The 18,887-nt window shown below is 64.7% G+C and overlaps 2 protein-coding genes across 4 annotated transcripts; both read right to left on the reverse strand.

Annotated features, from left to right (window-relative positions):
- Positions 1 to 681: 681 nt before the first annotated feature.
- On the reverse strand, positions 682 to 10,499 carry ACVRL1 (activin A receptor like type 1). Its single transcript, XM_075737842.1, has 10 exons — positions 10,038 to 10,499; positions 6,554 to 6,624; positions 5,014 to 5,238; positions 4,491 to 4,690; positions 4,280 to 4,379; positions 3,785 to 3,931; positions 3,436 to 3,711; positions 2,346 to 2,543; positions 1,083 to 1,213; positions 682 to 983 (listed from the first exon to the last, which is right to left on the reverse strand). Exons 2-10 carry the CDS (start codon positions 6,618 to 6,620, stop codon positions 849 to 851), a joined length of 1,479 nt encoding a protein of 492 aa, XP_075593957.1. The 5' UTR covers positions 6,621 to 6,624; positions 10,038 to 10,499; the 3' UTR covers positions 682 to 848.
- A 2,640-nt stretch (positions 10,500 to 13,139) lies between these two features.
- Positions 13,140 to 18,363, reverse strand: ANKRD33 (ankyrin repeat domain 33). 3 transcript variants are annotated; one of them, XM_075737844.1, is made up of 6 exons: positions 17,377 to 18,363; positions 17,057 to 17,151; positions 16,122 to 16,525; positions 15,697 to 15,826; positions 14,821 to 14,961; positions 13,140 to 14,694 (listed from the first exon to the last, which is right to left on the reverse strand). In XM_075737844.1, exons 3-6 carry the CDS (start codon positions 16,419 to 16,421, stop codon positions 13,916 to 13,918), a joined length of 1,350 nt encoding a protein of 449 aa, XP_075593959.1. In that variant the 5' UTR covers positions 16,422 to 16,525; positions 17,057 to 17,151; positions 17,377 to 18,363; the 3' UTR covers positions 13,140 to 13,915. The 3 variants fall into 3 exon arrangements, with proteins under 3 accessions (XP_075593959.1, XP_075593960.1, XP_075593958.1); XM_075737845.1 differs by having other exon boundaries at positions 17,057 to 18,363; XM_075737843.1 differs by lacking the exons at positions 17,057 to 17,151; positions 17,377 to 18,363 and having other exon boundaries at positions 16,122 to 16,607.
- Positions 18,364 to 18,887: the final 524 nt, after the last annotated feature.

Here is an 18,887-nt window from a genome sequence, read left to right on the forward strand (position 1 = left end):
GGCGGGCTGGAGCCAGCCGCAGGGTGCACCAAACCACCCCGGAAAACACCAAAATGTTGGCGAAAACCAAAAGGGCCTGGAAAGGGGGATCTGCCGGCTGCTCACCAGGGAAGGATCAGGCCACCATGGCTGCGGGAGCCCCCGTCTCAGCGGGTCCCTGTGGCACGGGGGATGCTCAGACCCTGCTCGGTGCCGGTGGTCCCTCGTCCTGGGGAGCCCCGAGATGCTTTGGGGTGCAGATCCGGGCAGGGGGGGCAATGCTGCCCCCGGACCATCCTTTCCCAGCGAAATCCAGACCTCCTTCGGCGAAAGGCGCGCCAGGCACCGCAGCCCTGCCGGGGAATTCCTGCTGCCGCCGCCGAGCCCGCGGCATCCCCGGTGCCAACGCGCCGGGCAGGCAGGTTTGGGCAGCACCCGTTGCCTGCGTGCCGCGCCGGGCGCCGGCGATGGGGTGGGTGCCCGGCCGGGCTTGGGGGCTGCGGCCAGGGACGGCGCTGGCTCCGGTGCCCCCTCGACTGTGGCGTCCGGCTGGGGGGCTCAGGGTGGGTCGCTGGCCCTCGGCGCCCGCTGCCATCCCTGCCGGGCAGGCGAGACGGGCTGGCGTCGGATGACGGATCCGGGGGATATTTTTATAACCGGGCTGGAAGATTCCTTCCTTGCTTTGCTTTTTTTTTTTCTTCCCCCCCCCCTATTTTTTTCCTCCTTGCAAATTAAAAAGGCTCCGAGGAGGGGTGTGAAAGGCGGGGGGCTGCGAGCAAAACCCCTTCCATGACCGGGAGCCGTCCCGGTATTGGCTTCGCCACCGTCCCCGGTGCAGCCGGCGAGTGGCTCTGGCGCGTGCCGGGCGCTCACTGCTCCGGCTTTGGCTTTTCCAGGGAATTGTTCAGCTTCTTCAGCGTCTTTTTAATCCGCAGGGCGGTGAGACGGGCCGAGGGGCTCTGGTACCAGCACTCCTTCATGATCTTCGCCAGCGCCGACAAAACCTGGGGGAGGCACAAAAAGAGGGGGGAGTTGAGGGGTTTCACGGGGAACAAAGGTCCGGCTCGGGGTGGGAGCGGGGCAGCCCCCCCGCCAGGACTCACCGAGTCGGAGAAGAGGCGGTTGGGGACCACGGGGGTCTGCTGGTCGACGCACACCACCTTCTTCATGTCCTCGAAGCTGGGGTCGCTGGGGACGGCGTCGAAGAAGGGCGGCCGGTAATCCTCCACGATGCCTGCGGAGGGTCAGGGCGAAGCGGTGTGAGGGCGGCGGGGGTTGCGTGGGGTTCGCCCCCCACCCTGCACATTGCAGGGTCCCCAGGGGAGCTGGTAGGACCGACCTGCACCCTGCCGGGGGGGGCCACGGGGCCGCCGGTGTGATTTGCCGCACCGCAGCAGCGGTGCCCCGGGGTGCACGGCTACGGCCCGGGACGGCCCAGGATGGCCGGGGCCGGTTCCAGCACGGACGGTGGCTCCAGCGCCGGCAATAGTCCAACACCGGCCCTACCGCAAACCGGCACCGCTCTGGCACCGGCTCCGGCACCGATCCCACCTCACGCAGCTCACGCCTCATCCGGCAGCCCCGTGGTGAGCCCGCCAGCTGGCCCAGCTAATCCCCGCTTAGTGCCTCCATATGTCTGTGTGTCCACGGGGTTTAACCCCCCTGGGCCGCCCCGAGCACCCACCAGCCCCCTTGCACCCCGGGGGGGGGTGGCCCCCAAACCCGAGGGTCCCTTGGAGCCCCCGGCCCCGATGCCCCGGGACCGTGCAGGGGCCACCTCACCCATCCTGGAGGGAAAGGGTTAAAACCAGCTGGCTGAAGGTCATCCCCTGCACATGGCTTTGGTAATTCGGAGTAAATTTTTAATCTGAAGGAGCCCCGGGGCAGTCAATGAGATTATCCCGGCCAGACTGTGCCTTGGGGGGACCTCCTGCTTCACCCGCCAGCACCCACCATTTAATTAATGCTTCTAATGGACTTTGCTGGTGGTGAGCAGCGTTGGCCGGGCAGCCCCGAGGAGGCTCCTCCGCAGCATGGGGGGCCCTGTCCCCCGTCCCCGTCCCCCCCAAGCCAAGCCCTGCCGGCCGGAGGTCCCGGCCATGGCCAGCTTCCAGGCAGCGCTCCACGCTGCTTGTTTTCTAATCAGCGCTGAACAAACAAAGCACTGATTGAGTCTAATGGGCTCTTTAATCAGGGAGCCGGGTGCTGACACTAGATTACAGTGTTTATAATTTACAGCTAATCTTCTGGGCGAAGGGAAAAAAAAAAAAAAGAAAAAGAAAAGCAACAAAAAGGAGGGAAGGAGGGAGCGGACGCGGAGCATCGCTGCGAGCTGGGAGTGCAGCAGCCGGCCGGGAGGTACTCACCATTCACCACTGTCCGCCGGGTGATCTCCCAGAGCACCAGCCCGTACGCCCAGATGTCCGTCTTCTTGTAGGACTCGAAGCAGTCGGTGCGGATCTGCTCGCTGAGCACCTCCGGGGCCATGTAGCGCTTGGTGCCCACCCGGGGATTGTTGCCGATGTCCAGGTAGTCGCTGCCCTGGGAGTGCATGACGGCCAGCCCTGGAGGGATGCTGGACCTGGTCAGTGCCGTGCTGGTGCTGCATCCCCAGGATGCTGCATCCTTGGGGCACTGCATCCCTAGGGTACCACACCTCTGGGGCACTGCATCCCTGGGGTACCGCATCCCTGGGTCACTGCATCCCTGAGGCATCACATCCCTGGGGTACCACACCTCTGGAGCACTGCATCCCTGGGGTACCACACCCGTTGGGTACTGCATCCCTGGGTCACTGCATCCCTGAGGCATCACATCCCTGGGGTACTGCATCCCTGGGTCACTACATCCCTGGGGTACCACACCCGTTGGGTACTGCATCCCTGGGTCACTGCATCCCTGAGGCATCACATCCCTGGGGTACTGCATCCCTGGGTCACTACATCCCTGGGGTACCACACCCGTTGGGTACTGCATCCCTAGGTCACTGCATCCCTGAGGCATCACATCCCTGGGGTACTGCATCCCTGGGTCACTGCATCCCTGAGGCATCACATCCCTGAGGTATCACATCCCTGGGGTACCACACCCCTGGGGTACTGCATCCCTGGGGTACCCCATCCCTGGGGTACCGCATCCCTGGGGTACCGCATCCCTGGATGATTGCGCCACTGGGGTACCACACCCCTTGGGTACTGCATCCCTGGGGCACCGCATCTCTGGGGTACCGCACCACTGGGGTACCGCATCCCTGGGGCCTTGCACCCCTGGGGTACCACACCCCTGGGATACCACATCCCTGGAGCACTGCATCCCTGGGGTACCACATCCCTGGGGTTCTGCATCCCTGGGGTACCACACCTCTGGGGTACCGCATCCCTGGGTCACTGCATCCCTGGGGCATCACATCCCTGGGGTACCACATACCCGGAGTTCTGCATCCCAGCCCCATCTCACCCAGGTCTGCGATGCAGCACTGCCGGTTGCTTTTCACCAAGATGTTCCTGCTCTTCAGGTCGCGATGGGCAATGGCGGGCTTGCCCTGGGTGCCGAAGATCTCCACGTGGAGGTGGACGAGGCCGCAGATGATGGAGGAAGCCAACCCCAGGCAGGTCTCCACATCCAGGGCCGTCCTCTGCAGGTAGTCGTAGAGCGAGCCGTTCTCGTGGTAGTGGGTGATGAGCCAGAGCTGGGTGCTGGAGTTCCTTGACGTCATGTCAGAGGCGATGAAGCCTGGACAGGGAGAAAAGCCGGGACCGTGGAGCTGCCGCGCGGCCACCCCCGGTCCCCCCAGCCCCCCACTCACCCAGGATGTTGTCGTGCCGGAGGAGGACGGTGTTGTAGATCTCTGTCTCACGGAACCACGACTGCTCATCGCGGGAGGAGAAGATCTTCACGGCCACGCTCTCCCCGTGCCACACGCCTCGCCACACCTCGCCGTAGCGTCCTTTGCCTGCCAGGGCCACGGCACCGCGTCACGCGGCCCCCCCCCGGCCCCCAGCCCCCTCCCCACACCCGGCTCGATGATCCCAGCTCCTGGTGTGGAGCAGCAACGGGGTGGTGCGGCGCCCGTTGACCTTGGCCAACTCCCACCCACCCACCCAGCCGCTCTCCCCCTCCTCCGTCAGCAGGACGAGGGAGAACTTGGGGTCTCTACGGGGTTTTGGCTGAGATGGCCGGGTCTGACCCCCTCTCCCGGGTCTGGCACGCCATCGCCGGGTGCGGGGGGTCTGGCACGTGCCCGGGGACTGGTTGGGGGGGGCCGGGGCAGCCTCCCCCCGTGCCCGGCCGCTGTCCTTACCCACGCACTCCACGAGGGTGATTTGTCGAGCCACGGTTCGCTGGACGAGGAAGGGCAGCCCCGAGCCGCTGCCCGTCGTGCAGTCGTCGTTCAGCAAGTCCTGCGCAGCCGGGGTGGCAGGGGGTCAGCCCGGCGGCTGCCCCACGCCTGGACCATCCCTCCCTCTCACAGCTCGGGGGCATTTGGGGTCCCCTCCACGGAGCTGACCCACCTCCAGAGTGCTGTCTCCCACCATGGATGCCTTCAGCATGAGGTCCATGTCTCCCAAGTCACTTTTCTGGTGGCGGTGCTGGGCCACCTTCCAGCAGAAGAGCACCGTGAGTGCCACGAGGACGAGGAGGGTGAGCAGCGGGACGAAGATCATCAGGAGGAGGTTGGGCAGGGAAGGCACCTTTCCCAGGGTCTCTTCTCCTGGGGGGGAGGAAACGATGGATGGGAGCATGAAGGTGGTGCTTGGGCTTGGACTGGGGAGGTGGAGGTCTTGGTGCTTGGGCTTGGACCTGGGGAGGGTGGCTCTGCATTGAGGTCAGCCCCATGGATGGCAGCTCTGCAGGCACAGCCCAAGAAGGGACAACCAAGGACATCTTGCTGGCCCTGTCCCACCCGGGAAAGGGTGACCCTGGAGGTGCTGAGTGAGGAGGGGGATGATCTGGAGACCCAACCACATCTCCAGCTGCGTGGGCGGCTCTGCCCCTCTCCCCTCCGGCTCCTCAAAGGGGACCGTGCCCCCGTACCTTGCAGGAAGATCTCCAGCTCGGCGTTGCACATGCTGGAGTAGCAGCACCTCATGCCGTACTGCTCCGTCACAGGCGTGTGGCAGTTCTCCAGGATGTTCTGGGAGAAGCAGCCCTTGTGCTGGGTGATGGTCCCCTCCTCCTTCCTTTTGCTGACGAAGCACACCTTGCCTGTGCAGGTGGGCACGCTGCAGTGCGGCACGTCGCAGGTGCACAGCAGCTCATCTGCGGGCACGAGGAGGGGGCACATTGTGCCGTGGGGCCACGCTGGTGGCTTTGGGGACAGTGACATCTGTCCTAAAGACTCTCGGGCCAAATTTCAAGAGCGAACAGCCTGGGACCACCATGATCTGGGATGGGGAAGGTGGCTGTGGGGGCTCAGCGCGGGGAAGCCCACCCTGAGACCTCCTGGAAAATCACTTCCAGGTGGGACGCAAGCGCCAGCCCCGAAGCTGGGGGGTGCCTGTCCCCGCACCCATGGGAGGCAGAGGAGGGGCCATGCATCCAGCCCCACCAGCTGGGATTAACTGGGATGCACTGGTTCACAGCACACAGGGTCACATCCCAGGGGACACTGGAGCGGGAGCTGGGTCCCGGGAGCCAGGATGGGACCAAAAGTCCCAAACTCAGCCGGTGCCTCCCCAGCGGGTGCTGTGGGGATGCCGCGTTTTGGGAGCCGGGTGCTGAACCCGGGGTCTTTCCCAGAGCTTTCCCTGGCCTCCCCAAAGGCGCTTCCCTGTGCCGTGGTGCCGGAATGGCACGGAGGGTGGCCACGCTCCCGACTTCCCGATTTAGCTCTGCCCTTTCGCGCAGAAAATATCCCTCCTGGAATCAGCGAGTTCAGCGCAAGGGCAGCCAGCCAGCCGGCGACGCGGGGACGGACGGACGGCAGCGAGGGGCCGGACGGCTGCAGCCGATGCCCCCTCCCGTGCCTGTCACCCCCCTGCCCCAAAGCTGGTGCCAGGGCCGCGGGGTGGTGGCGCGGCCGGGGCGGTAAGCCCTGGGGGTTGGTGGCCCCGTAGGCAGGATGGGGACCCGGTGGGGGCTCGTGTCCCCCCCCCCCATGAGCTCTGCTGCTCCTCCCCAGCACAGCCACGGTGCTTTGGTCGTCCCCGTACCAGCACCCAGCCTGGATCCATCCCCTGGGGCCACCAGCAGCTCGTCCCCGCTCCCCACCATCACCCCCGTCACCCCCGGGGAAAACCACGTTTTACAGCACGTGCCTGCAAGCCTTTTCCCCGTCTCCCCTCCTGTGACGTCAAAGCTCTTGATGAACCGTAATTAATTAAGCTGAGATCCTCTCTGGGAGGCAAGTCACCGTCCCGGAGGGGAGAAGCCCCTTGCTGGGGACAACACGGGTCCCCGAGGAGCCCTGCCTCCCTCCGTCCTCGTCCAGGATTGCTTGGAGGAGCTGCCCTCCGCAGCGGTTTATTTTGAGCAGAGCAAGCGACGAGGTCCCCAAAGAACCGAGGGTTTGTTTTAACCCCCCCGTGCACGGTGAGAGCGTGCGGTGCTTTCCCTGCAGCGTTCTGGTACTCACCGGCTGCGAAGCTGAGGGAGAGGGTCATCAGCACCAGCACCGCCCGGCCGCAGGCTCCGCTCAGCATCTTCCTGCGGAGAGCAGAGGGGGTGAGAGGCAGCCCCCCACAGCCCCCCACAGCCCCCCACAGCCCCCCACAGCCCTCACAGCCCCCCACAGCCCCTCACAGCCCCCCACAGCCCCCACAGCCCTCACAGCCCCCCACAGCCCCCCACAGCCCCCCACAGCCCTCACAGCCCCCCACAACCTTCACAGCCCCCCACAGCCCTCACAGCCCCCCACAGCCCTCACAGCCCCCCACAGCCCCCCACAGCCCCCCACAGCCCTCACAGCCCCCCAAGGGGCTCATCGCCGGGCCGGGGGGGCGGCCTCAGGGGCTTTGGGAAGGAACTGGGGGGGCTGTGGCAAGCGATGGAGGCCGGCGGTGTGGGGGGGGGCGGGCGGAGCGGTGCAGGGTAGGATGTGCTGCTTCCAAGTGGAGTTCGGCTCCGGACGTCCCGGGTACAGCCCTTCCTGAGGGCAGATCCCCGGGACCTCCGGATCGTGGCATGGGACGTCGCGCACAGTTCCGTGGTGCTCAGGACCACTCCGGCACGGAGACCTCGCCACGTCCACGCTGCCCCAACATCCTTCCTTTAGCCCGGCAATCCGTATTCTGGCGTTTCCCACCGTTCCCGCAGCTCCCGCGCTGCAAAAACGCAGCTGGCAGTGGACTCCACGGGCTCGGCGGCCGCGGCGAGCGCGGTGATGCCACAGCACCACCGGAGATCCCACGTTTGGCAAGACCTGAGCCGTGGGACGGAGCTGAAAGCCCCCACGCTGCATCGCTCACCCCCCGCCGGCACTGGTGCAACTGGCCACGGTGCGGGGCTCGGCCCTGGGAGGGGGGACGGTTGTACGGAGCTTATCGATGACACAAGCAGAGGCGCTGCGGGCAGCCAAAAATTCCCCAGCTGCGCCTTTGGGGGAAGTTTTGTTATTTTTTCTCTTTTTTTTTTTTTTTTTTTTTTTTCCCTTGTAAAAGAGACATTTCTGCCAAACCAAACACACGCTGCCCCCCGCCCCTCGCCCCGCCGGCATCGCTGCTCCTTTCGCATGGACGGCCGGGGCTCCCCAGCCCCTCCTCGGCTCATTCTTCGCGGTTCCCGACATAAACACGCCAAAGTCTCCGTTTCCTGCAATTGAAGGAGCCCTGCCCAGGGCCGCCGGGACAGGAATCAAGATTGTTTAGATTCTGGCCTTGATGGGGAAGCGAAGTCACGCAAGCCTGGCCCTCGAGAGCGCACACGTATTGGCTGACCCAGGCAGGCTCTGGCCACAGCGTAAAACGGGCTTTTCCTCCCCAAAATAGCTCGTTTGGTTGTTGCTCGTGGGGAGGAAACGGCGACTGGGCGGCAGGGCTGGGGGACAGGAGCGGGGTCTGGTCCCCGGTGCCCAGTGCCAGGAGCGATGCCCGGGCTGATCTCCGGCTGAAGCAGCAGCCGATCCCTCGGATATTTCAAAAATAAAACTCCCCTGGAGTCGAGCTGCAGCTCCCCGAGCCCCCGGGATGCTCCCAGGCACCACACGTCTCCTCGCAGCCCCGAGAGCTACAAAACGCGTCTTTTTTAAAGGGAGTTGAGACTCCCGGGTGGTCAATTCCCCCCTCGGGGGTATTTCCATAAAAATCCCGAGCCGTTAGCTGCGGGATTTTTGCCGTGAAACACAACGCAGTCAGGGCATCACCTAGAACTTCGCCGTACGCGTAACAACATCGCGAGGACTTTCGGTGCTAACTGAGAGCAAACCTTAACCCAGAGCCGTCCCTGGTGTCCGTGGGAGAAATATCCTGGATATTTCTATAAGGGGTCAAGTCAGCCCTCGTGTTCCCATCCCTGTCCCCAACCCCTCACTCGGGAGTTGCAGCTCGTGCACCCTCCGGACTGGCTGGGGGGGTGATGGCAAGTCACGTCGCCTTATCGCATCCCTCCGTCCTTTGGGATTTGGAGCAGCATCAGGAGAAGGAAAAAAAAACCTCTCGGAGGGGGTGCAGGTGCCGGCAGAAGCGGCTGGGAGCGATAGCAGCCGTGCCATGGCGCTGGCGGGCCGGGGGGGTCCGGAGCAGCCCCGGGGAGGGGGAATTTCCCTGTGACCCCACGGAGAGAAAAGCAAAGGGGGTCTTGGGTGGGGGGGGGATGGAGTCAGCGGGAGCCCGGGGAAGGGGCTGGCTGGGTGCGATCCTCCGGGACGTGCGGGATGGCTGGAAGATCCTTCGCTCTTACCAGGGCGGCTCGGCGGAGCTTTGCAAATCCCGACGCTTCCGCCCTCCCCTGCGGTTTCTGCTGCTCACGGGGGGGTTTTGCTGCAGGATGCGGCTCGTGACTCAGTTCCCCTGTGTCGCCTTCTCGCAGGGAGCCCGGCACAGCGGAGATCCTCGCACCGTCTGGCCGGGCAGTGCCGGCACCGGCGCCAGCGCCGGCTGGGGAGAAGCAGGGTGAGCGAGGTGGGTGCCGGCCACCGATGGCACCAGCTTTGGGTGTGAAGGGCTGGACGGTCACCACGTCACACGCGGCAAGAGCTTTGCCGCAGACACCCGAGGCTTCAACCTGGTTTCAGGCAATGGAGGGAGGTTTTTCTCCCTCCTGCCCAGAGCTGCAGGTTGGTCACGCACGCAGAAAAGCCGTTTGCATCCTCCGGACCCTCCAGTGCAGCTGGAGCGGGAGGGATGGATGCAACGCTCAGCTCGGGGGCCTGCGGAGGAGAGCTGTGCCGCCCCGGCCCCTCTCGCACCGACGGGCGTCGCCGTGCCATATATGAGAGATGCGAAGAGAGCAGCAAACCTGGCTCGTATCCACGTTGATCTCTCACCGAGGCAGGAAAGCGGGGCTGGTTTCGCACGCGGCTCCTCGTGCGAAGCGGGGAGTTCCTGCCCCGACCTTGCGGCAGGGTTCGAACGCCAGCGGCGGGGCAGAGCTCCCACGGCACGGCTCACACCGGCTTCGCTTTTGGCATTTCGCTCCGAAAACGGGACCTCTGGAGCGGCTGTTCGGCTCTTCCTCGCCCACCCCTCCTTTGCAGACGGGGTGCTCGAGGTGTCGCGCCCTGCGGCATGGCTGCCGTCGGTGCCCCACCACCCTCGCTCCAGCCCCTGGCTAGCGGAGCTGTCAACTTTCCCTTATTTTTCCTCGTGCCTTTTCAAAACACACCCAAATTCTCCATTTCCCAGGGCGGCTCGGGGCTTTCGGTAGCAGCCGTGTGTTATTTCAGCTTTTTAGCAAGGACCCGGGGACCGATCCTGCTACCGCTGCACTGGTGTAAATCCGGATTTACGCTCCCGGTTCCACCAGAGCCCCAATTGCAGCCTCTGCTACACTGACGTCAAACCCGGCGTCCCACCGAACGTAAAGGAAACAGGGCCAAATCTTGATTTGGGGTAAATCAGGAGGGAAGCGCTGAGCTCGGTGCGGCTCTGGACCCCGTGAGAGCGCGGCGCTTCCCCACTCACCTACAGCATCCGTGTCCCGCGGTTGCCCGCGGCACTGCCCGCCCCGGTGAGGCTCTCCCGGCTGCGGTCCCGAGCTCAGAGGTGGCGTGCGCGGCTCAGCCGGGGCAGCTCAGCTCCGTGTCGTGTGTCCCGGCTTGGGGGAGCTTCATGGGTCTGCTCCGTTCCGGCACCGCGGGGGCTCCTGCGGCCGCGGCGTCGCCCGTCCCGGCTCGGGGACGTCTCCGTCCCCGTCCCAGCCCCGGGGGCTCGGCTCGGCGGCCCCGTTGTCCGAACGCAGCCGCTTGGCAAGCGCTCTGCGGTCTGGATGTGGGAGAAGTCAAAAAAATGTTTCTTATTACTGCCTCTTCCTGCCTGGCTTCTCTCCACCACTCCCAGCTAATAAAGCATTTCCTATTGCTGAGCACACATCCACGGCCAGCCTCCCTTCCTCCCGCACACCGGGCCCCAGCGCCATCCTGGTTCCTCTCCCTCGGCCCGTTCCTCCCGCCCCTGTCCTCCGCCGGGCGCTTTCCCTCCCCAGTTTCCCGGCTTTCGAGGCAAAGCCAAGCCCTCGGGCCGCAGCTGGAGGGGGGAACATCCATGGCGTCTCCTTCCCCGAGCACCTAAAGGCCTCTGGCAGAAACGCAGCCGGTTGCCTGGATGGTGCCAGGGGTGGGAATGGTCTGGGGAGATGCTGCGGGAATGACCTTGACGGGCTTGGCCATCCCTCCCGCTCGTGGGGATGGGAGCAGCACGGCGGGGCCAAGGGGCACCCCGGGTACTCGGTCTGGCCACCACACTTTTGGGGTGCTGTGGGAGGGCAGGGGAGGTTTTCTCCCCTGGGGTGTAACGCGGCACTGGGGGGTCACCCCACCCGGGATGCTGTGCCCCGGCCGCGGGCACGGAGTGGGGCTGGGGTGGGCCAAGGGGGTTTGCTCGGTGCCTCCTGCCGTCCCGTCCCCCCATCGCGGCCCTTGAGATGCGGCGGCAGCGGGCGCTGGGATGTGGATGGCGGGGCCGTTCCCACGGGGGGAGGCCGGGCACTTCCCGCTCCCCCAGGACACGTGGGGCCGCCGGGGCCGTGGGCAGCGGAAGCGCCGCTTCCCCTTTTGCCGTTTCAGGGCTGTTCTTTGGGCCGCCCCGCTCCCAGCAGCTTCGCGCCCCTCCCGTCCCCCTCCTCTCCCTCCAGCACCTTTCCCAGCTCCGTCCCTGCCTCTCTCCTGGCCCCCACACCGGGACCCGCTCCCGCGGGCGGGTGGAGGCAGCCGGCAGCGCGCAGGCTGGCGTTGCAGCCTCTGCCCTAATGCCGTTACGGGCCCTGATTTACCTCTCCGTCCCCCATTGCATCACCGACCCCAACTGCATCACGAACCCGACCAGCACCCAGACCCTCCCCACACCGGGGGAACGCGGCTGCGGAGCTTTGAGGTCCTGCCGGCTGCCTCTCCCCCGCTATCGCCCATGATCTAGGAAGTTTAAACAAACAAAAACACAAAACCAGGATAAAACATGAGGGACCTTCACGCGTGACCTTGCCCGCGCCGGGGCCGGGAGCTTTGCAGAGCCGGCGCAGGGGAAACGGGCAGTTTCCATCAGATAGGAGCCGCCCGGGAGGAAGCCGGTGCCTGCAGACGCCTTATCGCCATGACCATCTTTGCTCTGGTACGCAGGTCTTCGTGATCCGGCCGGCGATCGGCCCCTCCCGGGGTTATTCCTGGATGGCTCCTGCGTCCCCGCTGCCTTCCACGGGTGCAGGCACACGGCGGGTGTCAGCACCCCGCTTTTACGGCTGCGGGTAGGAGCTTCCCCGGGGCAGCCGAGCGCTTTCGTCTTCCTAAAGGGGCAGCTTCAGTTTTTAAACCGTAATCATCACTGGGGGGGTAAATGCTTGCCTAAAAACATCTAAAAGGTCCTAATCCCGAGCGACTCGAAGGGCAGGGACGGGTGGGAGCCCCAGGCTGGGTTGCGACTCTGGCACCGCCGCCGTGGGAAAGCAAATCCATCCGGAGCCGGGACTGACCGCGTTGGTACGTCAACGAGCGTATCAACCCCCCCCAGCTCTTTTAGCTGCGGGCAGGACCATCCCTGCCCCGCTCCGCACTCAGCCGGGGCAGCGGGGGTGAATCAGCGGGGATGGGTGCCCGCCTCGGCCCCGGGGTTCAGTGCCGGCACGACGGCAGCACCGCGACTCACGGCCCCGCACGGCCCCTGCCCGCCGTGGCACAACCTCCCGCCAACCGCTCGAAGCCGAAGCGAGACTTTCTGTCGTCATTACGGCGCTCATCGCCACGCACTGTGACCACCACCCGGATCGTGGTCGGATGCATCCGGCCGCCCCTCGGGGTTTTGCCGAGCCGCCCCCATGGCGGCGGAAGGGGGACGAGGCGCCGGCGGGAGCCCGAATCTCCCTTCCCCCCTCGTGGCGGGAGCCGGGCTGGCGCGGCGCGTGCGAAGGCTGCTCCATGTGCCGTCCGCCCCCGGCTCATCTGCGAGCCGCCGCCGGGAGCTGGCGAAGGAGGGCGGCCACGTGCCGGGGAGCCCGACACGAGCCAAGGGCTGGAGCGGGAACAGACGGGGAGGTTGCAGCTCCTTCCCACCCAGCAGCCTTCCCCGCCGGCCCGCCGCCCGGCCCAAACCTCCCCGAAAGGCAGAGCAGCAGCCTAAAAGTAGGGAGCGGGGGGGAGGGCGGGGGCTTTGGTCCCCCAAAAGAAGGGGGCAGCGAAGGGAGGGGGCTCCATCCCGGGCTGCGAGCTTCTGCCTGCCCACGGGGAAGGGTTCTTTACGCCCTGGACAACAGCGCTTCGAGCAGCTCTCGCTGCCGGTCGCCCTCCCCATGGGTCAAGCCCCGGGCGCTCGGGCACCGCAGGAGCCGGCGCAGCTGCTCGGGGAGGCCGGTGCCCCGGTTTCACCTCCCCGCACCCCGGGATGGAGCCGGGTTTAATGAAATATGGGGAGCGCAAGCTCGCTGCCGCTGCAGCACGTCACACGCCCGGGTGTGTGGGCATCCGGCAAAAAAAGGGGGTCCCCTGTGGGAGTGGGGCCTGGGGGGCTGCACGGGCGCAGGGGGGGGGTCGCGGAGGATGGTTTGCTTGGGAACGGGGACCACCGGAGCACCGTGGGAGCACAAACGCTGCCTGCGCTCTGTCTGCCCCCACTCCAGAGGGCAGCCGGGCTGTCGGAGCCCATGAGCACCCCGGGTTCGGTGTCCAGCCCGTGCCGGGCACCCGGAGCTCCTCTTAACCCTCCCGTGGAGATGCTTCCCCGTGCTCCACCTGGGTTTGTCCAGCTGCGGCCCGCGATCCACAGGACTGGGGAAGTTAATGTCACCCAGGGGGTGACAGGGTGGACGGGGGATGCTGGCGGCAAGGGGGAAGCGTTGCTGCCGGCCCGACGAGCAGCCCTGAGCTTTATTCATGAAATCAATCCTGTTAACATGGCAACCGCTTCCATTTTAATTTGCGCGGCCACATTCCACCGCACGCCGCAAAATCAAGATTGCAGGAAGATCAAAGAGGCGCAAAAAAAAAAAAAAAAGAAGAAGAAAAAAAAAGAAAAAAAAAGAAAAAAAAAAAGATAAGAGATGAAAGAGCCCCCTCTGCCACCGACCTGCTCCCTGGCAGACCCCGAGCCTGGCCCAGGGTCTCAGCACCTCGGAGCCCAGCAGGACCAGAGCCGGGTCGGGGTGGCCACCCTCGAGGTGGGAGAGGACGAGGAGCCAGACAGGGGCTTGGGGGACCGGGGACCACAGGGGCTGGGGCTGGGCATCTCAGCTGGGCACCTCCGCAGCATCTGCCTCCCTCGGGCACCGCCATCCTGCCGGGGAAGGAAACCACCTCCGTGCCAGAAAAGCAAGCAGGTCCAAGGGGACGGCTGGGACCTCGCCCCCACCACCTCCTGCCTCAGTGCCTCTTCCTCCCTTTCTTCTTTTTCTCCTTGCTCTTCCCCTCCTCGGCCGCTCTCTTCTCCTCCTTCAGCTCCTTGTACCTCCACTTGGGCAGCTGCAGCAGGTCCTTGTCCCCCCCGCGCCGTCTCCGCTCCCTCGAGCAGGTGGCTGGGCAGGGGCTTTTGTTCACTTTGATTTTCGGGATGGGCTCTCCGGGGAAGATGCTGTTCCCACGCCGCAGCCGCAGGGGCAGGAATCTCAGGAGGCCACCAACCGTCCGGCGCGGCGGCAGGAGCCGGATCTCCGACACGGCTTGGCCATTGCAAGAGGATGCGCCGGTGTCGGCGCATGAGGTGGGTTCTGGCTCAGCATCCGGATCCAGCACGTGCTGCCCGAGGATCTCCGGCACGGACAGCCTGCGCTTGCCCACCTCGGGGGGGCTGTCGGGACAGATGGTTTGGCAAGCGGTGGCCACAAAGGGGCTGGCGAGGGAGGTGGTCATCCTCACCATGTGGTCCATCACGCCGTCCTCTTCGGGGTCGTGGGGGAAGCTGAAGGTGAACATGGATCGGATCTTCTCTGACAGCCTCTTGCCCCTGGATTTGGGGCTCAGGGCTTTGGCCACCAGCTCGGCCAGGGCCGGCCACTCGGGCCGGTACCGGGTGCCGAACTGCTCCGCCCGCGGGTGCCGCAGGAGGTTCTGGATCCGCTTGGTCGTCTCAAAGCGGCCGGTGAAGGCTGCCCACTCCCTGGCCGTCTTCCCCTTGATAGCATCCACCGCTTGCAGGTCTGCTCCTGGAGACACCGGCACGCAAAGAGCATCACCGCAGCGTCCCACCCCGTCCTAGCCCAGAGCGCAGGGTGAGCAGCGATGCTGCCCCTTCCCAAAAAATCCCAGAAAGTCCCTGGGGAGATGCTCACCGGCCAGGAGCAGGGCGGCCACGCAGTCCTGCTGCCCCTGCACCGCAGCCTTCATCAGCGCCGTCAGGCCCCGGGGGTCCCGCTTGTCCACCTCCAGCGTGGGGTAGTAGTTGAGGAGGTAGTTGACGATGGTGATGTGTCCTTAACAGCCAGAGAGAAGCTGCGTTAGAGTTTCAACAGTTAACGAGCGATAACTGCTGATGCCTGCTGGAGAAAGAGTATTTAGGAATTGCATCTCGTGAGGACAAAGATGCAGAAACTTGGAGGGATCAGGACTGAACGGGTTTGGGTTTATTTTGGTTTGGGTTTGGCCATGCAGGGAACAGCGCTGGCGCACCAGCTGCTTCAGCAGAGAATGCAGGAAAAAGTCCAAAAATGCAAAAAAATCATCAATTCCAGCAAGGATAAAGCGGTAATAAAAGGCGATCCCCACTTTGAGACCTTCTTCCTTCCCCCCACAGGGCAGAGGGAACCGGACTCTTCTGTCATAGCAAGAAAACCCCCACTGTGACCGGAGATCTGGTCCCTACACGTGGCATTTGCCAACTCGGACCCTGTGTGCAGGTAAATCATGGCGGCTCACGGGGCTTTTCTGGAGCACGTGGAGCGGCTCTGGCTGCTTGATGCGACTGCTCGGGCGGGACACGGTGAAAGAGAACATTGCTGTAGGAATTCCCGTGTTTTGCTTCACCTACCCAGTTTTAAAACGGTGCGAAGATGCACCGTAAACTCGGATGGGGAGCGTCACCTCCCGCAGGACCGTCGGCTTTCCTGACGGCTCGGGTTTGGGTTGTTGGAGGGGGAGCACAGGGAGTCACATCACTTCCAGGGGTCTCGCGGGGGCTGCAGCGTGCCGAGGCCGAGCGCGGTGCCTACCTGCCTGGGCTGCCATCATGAGGGCCGTGTTCCCGTCCTTGTCCTGATGGTTGACGTTTATGTAGGGGCACTTCTGCAGCAGGGGCACGATGTCCACGAAGCCCTTATAGCAGGCGACCATCAGCCCATTCTGGAGAGGGGACACGCTCAGTGCCGGGGCTGGCACCGCACCTCCCCGTGTCCCCCCCCCGACTTCCCCGCCCCCCCCAAACCAGACGGGCTCAGGATGGGAGGACAGACGAGGTTCTGCTCCAAGGACTGGATCAATCCCAGGAGATCACCCATCCCCTGCCGAAGCCATCCCACCCAGCGCTCTCCCTCCTGCCCCATCTGCTTCAGCAACCACCCCCCATCGAGATTCGCCTGTTCCTGGGAAATCCTCTTTCCGCTCCGCAGGGTGCCCCCCCCCCCCCCCAGCCACTCACCCGCCCGTTGATGTCCAGCTCCGTGGCCTCGCTCCGGGTCACCCCGCACTCCAGCCTCTCCTGCACCAGCCTGGCGTCGTTCCTGGCGCAGCACTGGTAGAGGCTGAGGTCCCCGGTGCCGCCAGCCCCCAGGGAGAGCTCGTAGCAAGGGTAGACGGAGTCGTCGGAGAAGATGCTGCTGGTGTCCGAGGGCTCCGACTCATCCTCCTCCTCCTCCTCGTAGTACAGCTCCGGGTCGGAGGCATCCAGGCTGGAAGCGGGGGCTGCAGCATGTTCTCCTCCACCGCAGGCATCTGTCATCCGGCCCGGCCGGGGGGAGCGAGCTCAGCTTGGCCCCGAGCCCTGCCTGGGGCCAGGAACCTCTCCCGGGGGACGAGGGGCCACTCCGAGCCGTTCACTCCCCCCTGCGTGGACACAGAGCAGGCGTGGGAACCGCGGGGGTCCCGGCACCCCTCTGCCGTGCCAAGCGCCAGCAGGAAGGGCACGTCTCCATCCCTCCCCACGCCGCACAGCCGGGGTGGTGGCTGAGCCCTCCCCACTCAACCGGTGCACGTCAAAGCAGCTGCAAAGACCCTTCCTAGCAGCAGGGCTAGAGCAGCCTCCAGAGAGAAGGGTTAGATCTGGCTCCTTACGTCCGAGCAGCAGGAGAGCAGAGGCCGGAGCAGCTCCCGGCTCCCCGAGGAGCCCCTTAAACCGTGCGGCACGGGGCAACCCGCAGCCCTGGTGCGGGAGCTCTGGGGCAGGGACGTGCCGGCTGCAGCCTGGCAGCAGAAATTAAACCGTTTTGCTTCTAAGTAGAAGCCAACCATGAAATGATCGATGCCGGGAAAGGAAGAAAGCCTTCGCAACTCCATTAAACTCTCCCACCCCTCTTAGACATCCCAAAGCAGGTTCTGGGGATGAGGGATGCTCTTCTCACCGTACCCTGATCTTACCTGGGGCCGCTCAGGTCCCTCTTTGGCTGCGCAGCATCACGGCTCCGACCAGGAAGGAAAAACTTTGCAAGAGACGGTGGAAAACTGCCCGTACCCTTTGCGGTGAGAAAGAAGTTTCTGTTCTGGGTCTGAGGTGGCCTTTGAGCACCAAAGCTGTGACAACCCGCACGTTGATGTGGGCTCAGCTGGCCAAGAGATCTTAATTTAAACTGTTGCTTAAAATGGCTCCATCCATCCTGAGCAGGATCAGGGCTGCTTGGGCAGGATTTGGTATCTTTAGCTGCCAGGAGTCCTGGGCTGTATTTTTATACCAGTCTCACCTCAGTAAGATGCTGCTGCCCGAGCAGCTCCGTCAGCTCAGCTAAACCCCCCCAAGCTCCTTTCCAGCTCCTGTTGGACGCAGGTGAATTTGCTGATCAGGTAGAGCTGGGGAACCGCTGCTTCGGCCAAGGACGCAGAGAGCCGTAACTGTGCGGGCGCAGCAAATAAACTCCGCAGCCCCCCCTTGAGAGGTGCCTTGGAGCCTCCAGCCCACCTCCTCCTCCGGGCATCGCGAGTTCAGGGCGGCTGTAGCCGAGGAGCTGCAAAAACTGGTTTCCTGAATTCCGCATGAGACCTGGCTGCCCCCTTATCTTCATCTTGAAAGGGGTTTTGTTGTGGTTGGTTGGTTTTTACATGTTTTCTGAGGTACAGGGGCCAGCTGGCCTGTGGGACCTGGGAAATGGCACTTCTAGTCTCCAGATCAGCTATTTTCATGGCAAAAAGGCCTGAATTTTGTCCCAGAGCGGATTGTGGGAGGCCGCATCCTCCATTGAAAGCAACCATTAAGGCAGAGTCCCAAAGGTCGCTTTGCTTGCATCCTTGAACATGAAAATCTGGAGCAGCTGAAGGATCCCAGCTGTTTCCTCTGTGCTCAGCGCATCCTGCTGGGAAGCGCAAGCCGAAGATCCCGATGCCGAACGTCGGGATCCTGATGCTGAACGCTGCGGAGCTGGAGCTGGGCTCTGCGCTTGCAACGTCCTCCCAAACCCCGGTGTCACCCCGGCTGTGCCCCTCCCCGCCAGGGGCCGGGACCCGCTCCGAGCCCCCCGGTGCCGCTGCCAGCCCGCTCCGGGCTGCTCTGCCTGGGAAAGTCCCCAAAGCCGGTGAACGCCGCGGGGGAACCTCCGCAGTGCCGCATCCCCTATTGCAGCCCCGAGAACCAACCCTTGCCCCTCGCTTCGGGGCTGAGCCCTCTGCTCCGGCTGCGTCAGCGGGATGGCACGGGCAGCACGATGTCACCCCGGTGTGACACCTCCACCCCATAGGCACCCTCCCTTCCCTCGGGAGAGGACCGGGAGCAGATTTAGGGCTTAGGGAGTTATCCGGGGAGCTCTGTGCCGTAATCTGCCACCTGCCTCAAGCGGGAGGCTCTGAGCCGGTTGTGTAAGGACGAGGTCTGGGGTGCCGCGGCGTCACCCCGCTCGTCCTCCCCCGTTTGCTGGTGCCCGCGGTGGGGACGGAGGTTTCCCCGGTGCCGTGCCGGTCCCTTGCGCTGCACCGCAGCCCTGGGGCGGCCAGGCCCCGGCGGGGACGGATGGGGGACACGGGATGGGGGACAGATCCTGCCGGAGCCTTGTGCTGCTGGTGGGGCTTTGCAAAACCTCCGGCTGCCACAAGGGGATGCCGGAGGCCGCGGGAGGAGGCTGCGTCCCGGCCGGGCAGCTCCGGGCCGGGGGGGGGGGGCAGAGCTGGTGGCTGCCCCCAGCACAACCTGGGCCTCCCACCGGGACGGGAAGACCCAGGTGACTTCTTAGAGGGCAGCGGGCAGGCTGAGTTTAGGTCTTATTTT

Source organism: Balearica regulorum, chromosome 29, assembly GCF_011004875.1.
Source record: "Balearica regulorum gibbericeps isolate bBalReg1 chromosome 29, bBalReg1.pri, whole genome shotgun sequence".
Taxonomy (NCBI): domain Eukaryota; kingdom Metazoa; phylum Chordata; class Aves; order Gruiformes; family Gruidae; genus Balearica; species Balearica regulorum.